Below are 12,836 nucleotides of genomic sequence, written 5' to 3' on the forward strand. Positions count from 1 at the left end.
TGACCTGAATCGTAGCCAAATAAATCTGTAAAACACTTGTAAACTAGGCCCAATTATCTTCTTTTCCTTCATCACTGATGCTTCCCCCTCTTTCTCTTTTACTCCTTTTATTCCTCTCCTCTACAAACTGTTTTGTTTTTAACGTTCCCTCTCTTCTGTATTCCCTCTACGTCCTTTCCTCAGTCCATCCATCTTGCCCGGACTGACCCAGTATCTCCTTCTGTTTCAGGACATCAAGGGTACTGGTCCGCTCCACTCCACGGCCTTGTTTCCCTTTTAAATCCCTCTCTGCAGTTCTTCATCACCCTGTAGCTGTGTAGAGAACCCTAGAGAGACCACAGGAAATAAGGCCACAGTTTAAAACCTGTTATTGCCTCCACACCAAATTATTTTGACATAAATGCCGTTTCCTCGGTCTGGTTGATATCTTTTTCCACCGGAGGCGTAGTATGCAGTTTTTTTTTGTTATTAATTTCTCTTTCAAGATGAAAGCTTAGGTGAACACAGTGTACGTTACAGCATCTGGAAGTGCTTAGTCAGCTTGGGGTTTCACTACCACCGGTTTACGAGTATTATGGAACCTAGATCTCCCATCAGCCACGGTAGTAACTCAGTTTTCCTCTCCGAGATTTTTACATAATCGTAAAAAGATCTGAATATGGTTTCAAAAATCTCTATTTGCTCTATTTGCTCTCTGTTTGTAAAAGAAGGTTTAATGATCTACTCAGGTCTCCGTCAGGTGTTGGTCAGGATGTTTTTGTAGAGAGAGTTAACATGAGCGTGAGATCTTTCCTTGACGTGCAGTAGATTTATCTTCAGGAGACACTTAAAACAGCCTCAACTTGTCCGTTTACGAGGTCCCAATAAATCAGAGATCCAGTAGCTCTGGATGATCAGAGACTGGTCCTGTACTCATAGATCTCCTCATCATTTACTCCCCCTCCCCCTCCCTCTCTCTCTCTCTCTCCCGCTGTCCCTCCCTCTGTGCATAAAGCCATTGATTGCCACTAACTGAGCAGAAAATGCTGCTAAAATCCGATTGATTTGTCTGATTGATCTGCCACAGACTCCGACCCCAGCAGAGCGAAGCCGGTGTCTCTACAGCCAGATGGACAGAACAACATTTGTCCCTAAATTTAGCTCCGATTATCAAAGAGTTACAGAAGCAAAGAGCTGCATCTCTGAGACTGTTGAGCTTCCACTGCCAACGAAATGTTCTATGTATGAATATTTTACTGTTAATAATTCTATAAATAATATTACTTCTATTGTTTTCTCTCATTTTATTACAGAATGACAGCTTATTGTTTATATACAAAAGCTAATCAAAGACGTGTTGAAAGTGGAAATTTCCATAAGCGTACACCAGTTTGTGAGGAAATATTTAGTTTTATATTCAGTTGGAATATTTTGTGTCTTAGATGAAAGGGTTTCCACGTCTCCATGGTGATGGGAGGTCATGTGGCTCAGGTCTTATTCTGTTCTGGTGGCGTCTTCATATATATTATAAATCTATTATAATCTTATTATCCTGATCAATACTGTATTCTGTACAAAACATCTACAGCACATCTGTCCGTCCTTCCATTTTTTCCCCATTAAAGGGTTTTTTGAGGAGTTTTACTTGAATTTGAATGGAGTATCTGAAGACAGAGGATGTTGTTGCTGCACAGACTGTAAAGCCCCCTATGAGGAAAATTAGTGATTTTGTGATATCGGGCTGCATAAATAAAACTGAGCTGACTTGTTTAGACAGAGATCTGAACACTTTTAATCAGTAGTAGCACTACAGTTTTTACATGATATTATATGCCAGACAGGGAAAAGGGTGAGGAGGTTTGTGAAAATCAGGCAATAATTGGGAGTAACGTCAAAAAAGTCTCACTTTATTAAGTAAATCTGAATATTTTTATATATCAGACAGTTTAACCCTCATGTAATTGCTGTAACAAGGTTATAGAAAGTAATAGAAACATCAAATAACTGTACATCAAGGCTCCAGTTGAAATCTTGCTGTATACGTGTATTTATATGTACCTTTACTTCATGCACATGTAGTTTTCTACCATATTAAGTTGCTGTGCACAGCAAAGGAAGCCACTGCAACACTACCAATCAACTGCTTCCACTTTGCCTTTGACTCACTCTCTCTCACTTTTTCACACACACACACACACACACACACACACACACACACTAGTTACCCAGTCGTTATCTGCTTTAGCCAGTATGTCCCATAGCTCTTCTATTAACATTCAGGCTGATAAAGCTCTTGCAAATCACTCCCTCTGTGCTGCATACTGACTGGCCTTAATGGGATGAGGCAGTGTGTGACTGTGTGTGTGTGTATCAGGTTGTGGTGTTGTGGTGTTGTGGATCTGTGCTCCACCCTGAAACTAGTCATCCCGTTTCCTCTCTATGTGCATCGTGGTGAAGATTGTATCCCACATGCGTGTTAAGTCTTACGGCTCAATTAAGTTTTTATTAGTAAGCTTTGACACTGTTAACAAAGTTTGTGGGAAGGTTTGAATCTGTTTGAGCCTGTTGGGGATTCAGAGGGGCTCCGCTGGGATACAATATCCTCTCTCTCTTTATGATTTATTCAGACCTTGTTCTCATACATTTGTACGTCAGCTACCAATGTTACAGAACGCACCAGCTCAGTAGTTCCTGGAGTTACGGGGGGGGGGGCAGGCATTCTTATAGAACAGCCAGTCCACATAGAAAGAGCTTTTTGACGGCCGTCACTTGTGCTTCTCACTGAATGACTAGAGTCTGTTTTTCTCCTCTGTCGCATTTAAGGAAGCGTAATTTGCACAGACAGCAAGTTTAAAATCACTCAAATATCCTGCTATATATATATATGTTGAACTCATGAACCCTATCTATGTTTATTGATCAGGACTCCCAGTCTGCCCTAACAGGCAGATTCCCCTCACTCACTACAGTTGGCTGGGAAATAAAATCAATGAATTAATAAAAACAAATACTGTTGATTTCTATTTTGTCAGTCAGTCTGCTGAAGACAGTTTGTCCTCTCGGCTCGCCAGGAGCTGCTTCTACAGACGGAGACGCTGAACGCAGGTCGGATTTGAACAGATAGAACGCCGCCGCTGCTCACTTCTTGCTTTCTGTGTGAATTCCCAGTTAAGTGTAATTCTAGGTTTTGTTTATTCTCACAGGTTGGTAAACTTGCAAGTCTTGTGCAGAGCAGCAATTTTGAGAGAATCTGTTGAAACCAGATGCTGTTAACGCTTACGAACAAGACAAATATCAAGTGATTCTGATTTAAAATGTGTACAAAAATTTAGAACATGCATGCTGCAGTGTCGCCTTTAATGCTTCCACTCTAAAAGCGGCTTGCACCTAATTTATTAGTTGGGTTTTTTTTGTAAGATGTGTCACACACAAGATGTAGTTCTGTATTAATTAATAAAAGGGGGAGGGGGGACTATTGCATTAGCTTAAGCAAAGCATTTGCTTTCTAGCTAAACTGCTGCAAAAAGCAATGTCATCATCATAATGATGCTGCAAGTTCAAGCTAACTCTGTTACCCCTTTTGCTCTCTATCCTTATCTCATGAAAGAAAATGTAAAAAAAAAAAAAAAAAAAAAAAGTCAGTTTGGGACAGATTTGCTCCTTCAGCTACAGCTAAGCTCAGAGGCTAAAGCAATCAATCCTGAGCTCTTCGGGTCTGAGAGTTTGATTAATAGGCCTAGATGGAGAATGGCTGTATTAGTGCAGCCTAGTGGGGTTGTCACCCTGGCTGACCCACTTAAGTGCCACTCTGTCATGGAGCCTTTCTTGTAGATGTGATAGGAAAATGAACTTGTTAATCCAGTGGATGTGTGAAAATGCTCTGCCTAGTGAAGACTGATGACAGAATATTAACATTTTTGGTAGCTGGCTTGTGTTTTTCCTTTAGAGCTACTTACAAAGAGTGCAAATCTAGAATAAGGTCCTGAGTGCCTGACGGGGGGGGTACGCTACAACTTCAAGGTCAGAGAACAGGAAAGTAAAAAGTAGAGTTGAGTGTCATCAGCGTAACAGAAGAAGAAGTCACAACTACATTTAACCACAGCTAGAAGAAGTGAACTTTGCAGCTACAACTACACCCAATAATGATGTCACTGTGCACCTGAACATCACGTCAGCAAGGTGAGAAGTTCAACCAGAGCAAGAAAGATTGTCAGGATGTATCGCGTTCTTCTTTGAGTTAAAGGATGAGTTAAATGTTTTTTACTGTACTTGACAAATGTCTTCTGACACGTGGGAGGCAAATCATGAGAATCAGATTTTGTAGAGAATGTAGCTGATAGATGATTTTAGAAACTGTATCTCCAGAAAGGTATAATTAATGCATATTTCATGGCAGGGTTCTGGTCCAATAGATCCCAGTTTTAAAAAGTGACTCTATTCAACCTGTGATGACATATTTCTATCTTGATGGGAGTATGATCTTACTTCCAGGATACCAGTGCTTCCTGTAAATATGATCATTCCAGTTACCAAATCCATTCAGTGGTGTCTACTGGTGGCATTTATTGCAGAACAACAGTGAAGTTTAATCAGGACACTTTATGTTTGTGTTCTGGCAGTTTTGACTAGATAGATGTGATTTTATAAGGAGTCCAAACCTTAATTTATCCAGAACCGATGGCCACAGATGAGAGCATTTAGGCTAATAAAAAAGTAAGTTATTTATAATGAGTTATTTTTGTAACAGTTTTTATCCTTCATTTTAGATTTTAGATACAATAATTTTAGGGTGTGGATTAGACCTGCAAATAAGGATTATTTTAATTATCGATTAATCTGTCCATTATTACAGTCCACAGCACAAAGATATTCAGTTTACTAAAGAAACCAGGAAATATTCACATTTAAGAAGCAGAACGAGAGTATTAGTATTGTTAGTATTAGTATTGTTTTTCTTTAAAAAAATGACTGAAAACAAATAATCAATTATCAAATTAGTTGGCAATTAATGTTCTGTTGATGATGCCTTTAGACTAGTTGTATAAAAAAATCTAGTAACGTTACTATTGTTATTTACAATGAGTTATTTTTGTAAAAGTTTGTATCCTTCATTTAAATTTTTAGGTTTAATTATACAATATTTTTAGGGTGTGGATTATTTTGATTATCGATTAATCTGTCCATTATTATAGTCCACAACCCAAAGATATTCAGTTAAGAAACAGGAAGAACAAGAGAATTTTATTATTGTTTTTCTTTAAAAAAAAAAAAAAAAAAAAAGACCCAAAACAAATAATCAATTGTCAAATTAGTTGGCAATTAATGTTCTGTTGATGGACTAATCGTTGCGTCTCTAGTGTGGATGGTTCTCAGTCTTATTGGCCAGTAAGAGAGGAAGCCTTATATCTGATGTTCTTACCGTGGCTACAGTCTCAAGCACAAGCATGTACGTACCTACACAGTAGACACACAGTTCTGGTATTGGTGGTAACACAGTCTCACTGCCCTCAGGCACTTTTAAGAACAAAGAAAAGTCTGGCATACAGAGTATCCAGAGATTTTTTTAAAAAGCACAGACGAATGCACACAGTCGCTCTCCGTGCAGCTCTCCTCGGCTGTAACCTAAGGCTGTGGAAGGCAGCCATGATTTAAAGCCTCTAATTAAGTTGCTAACTGTGAATCTATCGCAATTCACATTTTCCCTGCGCCCGGAGGAGGAGAGGCACGATAGATTTTAAGACACAGAGGAAGAGATATGGACGGAAGAAAAGCAAGAGGAAAAGAAAGGTCATGGCATGGATGAGGAGGACAGTGAAAAGGGATGTCACAGAGAACAAAAATATAGACTTCATCTAAACCACAGAGTGCAAATGAATTGGAGGAGTGCTTTCTAACATAATACTAGAGGAGCGTGAGAGGGCACATCCTGGAGTGACATGCTAATTTATGGAGATGGAATGCCTTTTCTGTTTTTCCAGGTTACTGCTTGGCACCACAGAATTAAAATCAGTGTTGTTGGCGCTGCTGTATGGACTGGAGGATATAAAGCTACCAGGCTACAATTTGTTTCATTTCACAGCTGGCCAGAAAATGGCTATGGGTGTGAGAGGTTGAACGATAAGAAGAATTGGACATCCCTAACAGGACAAACAAAACAGACAAGACACTAAGACGGCTGGAATATGTCCTACAATTCAAACCCTCATAATTCACAGTGACATCAGTCTGTGATGACCTCATTCTTTTCTAGGTTAAGACTTAAGAGATCCGTATTTGTTGCATGGACGCCTTGGAGCCCATGTTTTTTCCCTTGGCTGAGCAGAAAACATGTGACGTCTGTAGAGCTGAATTACAATTGATTCGATCGGTCGGACGTCAGAACATGAATCAGCAACTTTTCAGATAATAAAATCAACATTTTTTTCCAGCAAAAGTGCCAAAATTTCACCGTCACAGGTGACTTGTGGCTTGTTTCTCAAGTATGAAAACAAACTGAATATTTTGGTATTATAGACTTTTGGTAGAATAAAACAACACTTGTGAATGTGCAAAACTATGACAGCATTTTTCACTTTCTTCTGACATGTAGACTAAAAGATTAATTGAGAAAATAATCATTAGTTGCAGCTTGAAACATCTGATTATGTTGGTGAATGTTGTTCATGATAAGCATAGAGAATATGTACTGGAACTTCCTAAAAAAAATATGGCCTGGTAGCAGCCTGGATAGCACAGGATTTGCATAATTTCCATACTCAAAGTTACTTTACAACATCTCATTCAACTGTCTTGCCTCTGCAGTTCAATCACATATCAGCTCTCAGCTACCGCAGACTTTGGCAGCTTGTAAAAATTTGTATTTGCATTGGAAATGTACAATTGGGAGTGTACTCTTGAACTCGGAAAATGTACATAGTGCTTATTGTATCTCATACTGCATCACAACATAGTACATTTAAGCAAAAGGTCTCTAACTCAACCATAAGCAAAATAATTCAAATCTGTGGGCACCGACTCCTTTTAGCGAAACAAACTGTCACATCAGAGGTGAATGAAACAGGCTGATCTGTTGATTTGTAATGAAATTTCAATATCTGCTTTGATGCAATGGTGTAAGCCAAACATAATCTCTTAAAAGTCCTTTAGTTCTAGGTCACAGTAACATTTAATTAACATTTCCAATCTATTTTGCAAAGAGAACAACAATACCTTCCAGTGTGCTGCGTTACATTTCTAATGTTTGCTATAAAGCACGGATCATCAGTACAACATTTAACAGAAGACAGCGTGATGATGAAGAGTGAGACACCACTGTGCCTCCTTGAATTCAACTAACTGAGACTTTTTATTCATCCAGCTTTTAATGTGAATCTTAACACCCCTGACTATTGTGAAAATTAAGCCAACTGAGATCACAAAAACAGTCAATAGGATAAATCCATTACTGTCTTACACACAGCCTGCGTAGTGAAAGCAGCACATTAACTGAGCAGCAGCACTCAGATTCCAACATAAAATCACTGTTGTTATGCACATAAAACAAAAGAAAACAGACTTAAAAAGCTTTAAAAGTACACTGCTAATAGGACGAGCTGAACTGTCACCTGTATAGACAAGCTTTTACTGTATTCATTACTACAATTGCTGCAGAATTTCTACAAATTTGGATTATAAAGCCCTATTAGGCTGCTTTAAGGATATTCATTAAAACCCTGAGCTCTTATACTATACTGTACTGTACTCATACAGAGGTCATTTATTATAGTTTTGACCTTGTAACAAGTCTCATTACGTCCCACGTGAGAAAAGGAATGTAGAGCATGTGAGTTTGTAGCAGGCCTCTGAAAAACTGCCACCAGGACATGTGCATCAGTAGGCAAACACAACAGCGGATTCCCATCAGATGGACTAATACAGTTGTATTGTGCTGTATGCCAGTGGATGAATGCCAGTTTTCAATCCCCCGTACGGAAAGTGACTGGAACAACAATGAGTTTCCATCAGAAACCAACGACGAACGTCCCCTCAGTAGAGCTGATATTGAAACAGGTTCATTTAGTTGAAAATAGAGACGCAGCAGCTCTCTAACTCTGTGTTTTCACTGCATTCGCCAGCCTTTAATGTATCATTTCAATCACAGTTCACTCACTGTAAGCTGCTATTGCAGGCAGCCACAATGAGAGGTCAGACTGATAGATGAATTTTATGTGAAACACACCACAGCTCTCAGACACGAAGGATGTTTCTGTCTGTTTGGTTTCCTCACCTGTTTCTCTCTGTTCTCATCTGGGGTTGTTACTCTTATTTGCTAAAACGACAGATGTCAAATTAATTTGTACACAACCAACATAATCTAATCCTAAAATAAATTAACATTCTGCTCATTTGTGGTGCTTCTGTTGCTTCTCCTGTAAACAGACATATCTCTATCCATTATTTTGCCAAAATAATACTTACAGTTAATTCGTTGCATCTCAGTACGCTTTGGTTTGATGATTATCCATTCATGGCTGGCTAGTTTCTTCCATTTAACAGAACACTAGTCTAGTTTATTGAATGGGGAGACAAAAGGTCAGAGTGACTGTACATTTCAAGAACTGGATTACAGCGTAAATCATTTCAGACAAGCTGTTGCACTTATGGACTGTAAACTTTGAGTTTGAACATATGAATACAGATCAAATACTTTTCCCCATGTTGGAAATATAGTTCGAAATTTAAAGTTACAGCTTTATTACTAATATGTATGTAATCTGCTTTGCTTCAGGACTTCAGGTCCCATAAAGCAGGCTGATGTGAGTTTTCCAGAAGTAAATCCTACAAAGCGTAACACAAGTGGAGAGGAGTCAGTTAGCGAACTGACTCAGTAATGTCAGTTAAGTTCAGTTCAGTAAAATATCTATTTAATGATCCCCTCTAGATATGTATTAAGATATATAAAATAACTGTTGGACTCCTTCACTGTAAAGTCCATCCTCAGTGTTTGTGCACTGGAGGCTTCAAGTTTCCACATCATACCTGGACCAGGATTGGCTTCAAAACTAGTTGTAATGTCACAAATCCTGCTCGTAAGCCCGCCCCTTAAAATCCGATTTTTAATAAGCAGATGAATGTGAAAACAAACTCTGCACAAACATATTTTTAAGTGGAGGACTTGAACATTTGCTAGCACTGGCTAACATTAGCCACCCTGAGCTACTGGTCATACCCATAGACTGTATAAAAATATGGACGTAGTTACCGTGACGTCACCCGTTGGCTTCTGAAGGGCGGTTTTGAAGCTCAAAGCGAGCCGCTCCGGCCGTCGCCATCTTGGCAGTACGTGACTCTGCATAACTCCCAGCCAATCAAAAATGGGCAAAGAGGCGGGCCGAATGGCTGAAACAAGCCACCTAGCGGCTGGCGGACCTGTCACTCAAAGCAGCCATGTCCTTCATTATGCAGAACTTTACAGCTTAATAAAATTTAAACGGGTGAGTTATAAAAAAATTCACCCCCGTACAGTTGTCATGAAAGAGGAAATTAGCTACAGAGACCAAAACCGTTGTTTGTACCAGGCTGTAAACATGTTTATTTCTGCTGTAAAGTTGGGCATTTTAACATGGAGGTCTATGGGGATTGACTCACTTTTGGAGCCTCATGTGGTCGTTCAAGGAACTGCAGTTTTTGGCTTCATTTTTCAGCCCCGGAGTTCGCCGCTTGGTCATACCTCGCTCTTTTGTAAGAAAATGTCATCTCTCTTTTTCAAAAGTTACATAGTCTTGCTGTAAGTAAATTCCCACTGCCTTGTTATGCCCATGTAGTTAAATAACTTTGATAGTTAAGTTCAAACAAGCAGACTTCCTTTGACAACTGTGGTTTTTTTTAAACATTACTATTTTTAATTAGGTTCCGGGCAGCATTGCAGATCTCAAATAGTCTTAAATTTGTCTTTCTGAAACTTGCAGACACCCTGGCCAGATTAATTATATCCCAAAAACAGCCTCATCTATCTGTCTCCAGCTTTATTCTTTATATCTGCACTTCATTGGTTTGTGTCTGTTTGGTTTACGCAGCAGCTTCTCTCTGCTGTCTTTTGTTTTGTTCTCCTTAACAGGGATTTAGTTTTTCTCACAGCGGGGCTTTGGCAGGGATTGGGGTGGACAAGGGTGCGTCGGAAAGGTGTGTGTTTGCCTCCCCTGCCCCACCCTAACCCCAGAAAGGGATTTGTGATTCATCACAGGGCTCATAAAAGGATTGAAAAAGATGGATAGACAGATCAAGTTGACTGAGAGGCGGGAGGTGGAGGAGCAGTGAGAGTTTTGCGGAGATAAAAGAATAATGTCAAGTTCTTCTGAAAATAGCTGGAACACTTAAATATAGTATCTTTTGGATTTAATACATCATGTCCACCTCATGACTATACCCCATTAAACTTTGTGCATGTAATCATAGACTTTAATATCCTTTTTTTAATGTCTGCATTAGCGAACAGACACACAGCTCCCAACTTAATCAGGGTCTACATTGATGGGATTTAAGGAGTTTTTTCCCCGTCAGTTATGTTTCTGATTATGATCTGTGTCTCTCTGCTCCCAGCCTGATGCTGTGGTGGCCCTCCTTGTGTTTGGTTGACTTGATTAAATCCTTGGTGTAATGGGAAACAAATTATGGCTTGTGCAGCACGAAGAGTTGAAGGGGGGGATAATTAGTGTGTTCACCCACCACTTTGACAAGATGTGTGTGTGTGTGTGTGTGGCACTTCTACCAATCACACTCCTTCCCCTTCTCCTCTTTCTCATTTTTATGTCCTCAGCACCCCATCTCCCTCCTCTGCTTCTACTCTCTATGTGTCTGCTTCATGTCCATGTGTCCACATGTACTTGTCATAGTGTAGACATCCTGGTGTGTGTGTTTTACAGGGCAGTGAGTTGTATAATATATATTCATGAGTAGTTACTTGATGCACTGCCATCAGAGTCATCCGTCCTTGGCCTGGAAGTCATCTGTCAGTGGCTCTAATGATCCAACACACACTTAAACTCAGCCTGTTGCTTGGTCCTCTGTCCTTGTCAAGCATGCCAGTGTTGGTAACTCTCACATATGGTCTGACTGTCAGTGCGACTTCATTTTCAAGCAGCATCAGGGGAGGGAAGGCAGGATCCAGCAAGTTCTGACTGACTGACAGATAGACACCAGCAAGGATGGGATGTGCTGCCAAAGTCAACCAAAAATGAACACATCCATAAATAGGACAGATGGAGTGTGAAGAGAAATTTTAGTTTATGATTCGGTGTCATTAATCTCCCGAGGTCAGAGCTTTCGTGTAAATGTCACTTAAGTAAAAGATGACATTTAAGTAATCCTCAAAATTCAAAGCAGACTTTCTGATGATTTATCACCTCTTTTTAGCTGTCAGTTTAGTATCAAGACAAGCAGGTTGTGCTATGTGCTGATGAATGGGTTTTCTGAGATGATTCGTAATGTTTCTTGTGTTAATACTCACAAATCACTAGTTGATATTATTAAGAATTAATGTAAAAGTACACAAGTTAAAATGTTATTCCCTTTTTACACACCAATTCAGTATGTTTTTGTTATTCTGTTTTATTAACAGAATCTTTTGTGTCCTTGTTGTTTTGTCTTTGTCCAGTGGTATTGGTAGAAACTGGCCGTGGGCGTCAGGTGGCAGCAGCATCCTGGCAGAGTACGGCACCTTGCATCTGGAGTTCATGCACCTCAGCAAACTCTCTGGAAATCCCGACTTTGCTCAGAAGGTAACAGCACCTGAATCACTTAATGGTTTCCACTTGCACTCTTGAGGTATCTGCAATATCAGGGAATTTATTAATGAAAGCAAAAATAAGTGAAAACTGCAATGCAAAACAGACTCTTTACCCAATTTTCCCATTCAGATTTCAATTATCACATTTTTATCAGTTTATGTGTTTTTAGGCATTTTTACATATTTTCAGTTCACTTTACATGTGTAGTTTGTACTATTTTGAGTGAGATTTACCTTTTTTGCTCTGTGTCTTTTATTAATAGGTAATGAACATCCGGAAAGTACTAAATCGCCTGGACAAACCCCAGGGGCTCTACCCTAACTACCTGAACCCCAACAGTGGCCAGTGGGGCCAACGTAAGTCCTCTTCAATACTACTCTTGCCTTTATCATGCATTCCCTCCTTGTAGAGCACTTGAGTGAAATAGCAATACCTGGTGGGAAAACTGTCCTTGAACTCAGGATGTCTGTTCTCAGACGCTGGGCCAGCGAGCATTTACCTCCTGTGTCCCATTTTTGTTGGTTATTGGTAAATGCCAGATGGGTAATTTATCAAGGTAACTGTTTTTGTCAAGCGCTGTTAAATCTAGACTACTAGACACACATAGATCATTCATGAGTAACTCACTGGATATTGTAATTAGTAACTAACAGGCTCCCATTCATGGGAAAGTGCTCACAGACTTTTGGACCCTACTGTAAACACATAATTTGTCAGATGTGTCCTGGATGATATGATTGTATCCCAATCCAAATCAGCACAGACATTAACTCTGTGCATTCACTCGTCTTTGCACAGCCAACTGATACTCATGAAGAAACACAATCAGAAGGTTACAGCCCCTTCTCATTATTTTGTGCACATTTCAACACAAGATTAGTCCTGCACCCTTTCATCCTTTTCAGCAAGACATTCCAGTTGCTGAGTCAGTCTCAGATTATAGCAGATTTAAATTGTCAGTATTTTTTGTGTTATTTCCTAAAAGCTGCATTTAATACCATGGACCATCCTTATTAACTTCCTTCCTTATTAAAATGGGTTGGTCCTCTCTGGCTCCTTGGTTCTTCCCTGATGAGGAGAGTAAACATGTTT

At 39.6% G+C, this 12,836-nt stretch overlaps 1 protein-coding gene across 1 annotated transcript in view; it reads left to right on the forward strand.

Annotated features, from left to right (window-relative positions):
• Positions 1-12,836, forward strand: part of man1a1 (mannosidase, alpha, class 1A, member 1) — a 138,770-nt gene that overhangs the window by 108,546 nt on the left and 17,388 nt on the right. The window contains exons 6-7 of the mRNA XM_042389729.1: positions 11,612-11,735; positions 12,007-12,100. Of these exons, the coding sequence (XP_042245663.1) occupies positions 11,612-11,735; positions 12,007-12,100 (218 nt within the window). The remainder of the gene's footprint in view (positions 1-11,611; positions 11,736-12,006; positions 12,101-12,836) is intronic.

Source organism: Thunnus maccoyii, chromosome 17 (assembly GCF_910596095.1).
Source record: "Thunnus maccoyii chromosome 17, fThuMac1.1, whole genome shotgun sequence".
NCBI lineage: Eukaryota > Metazoa > Chordata > Actinopteri > Scombriformes > Scombridae > Thunnus > Thunnus maccoyii.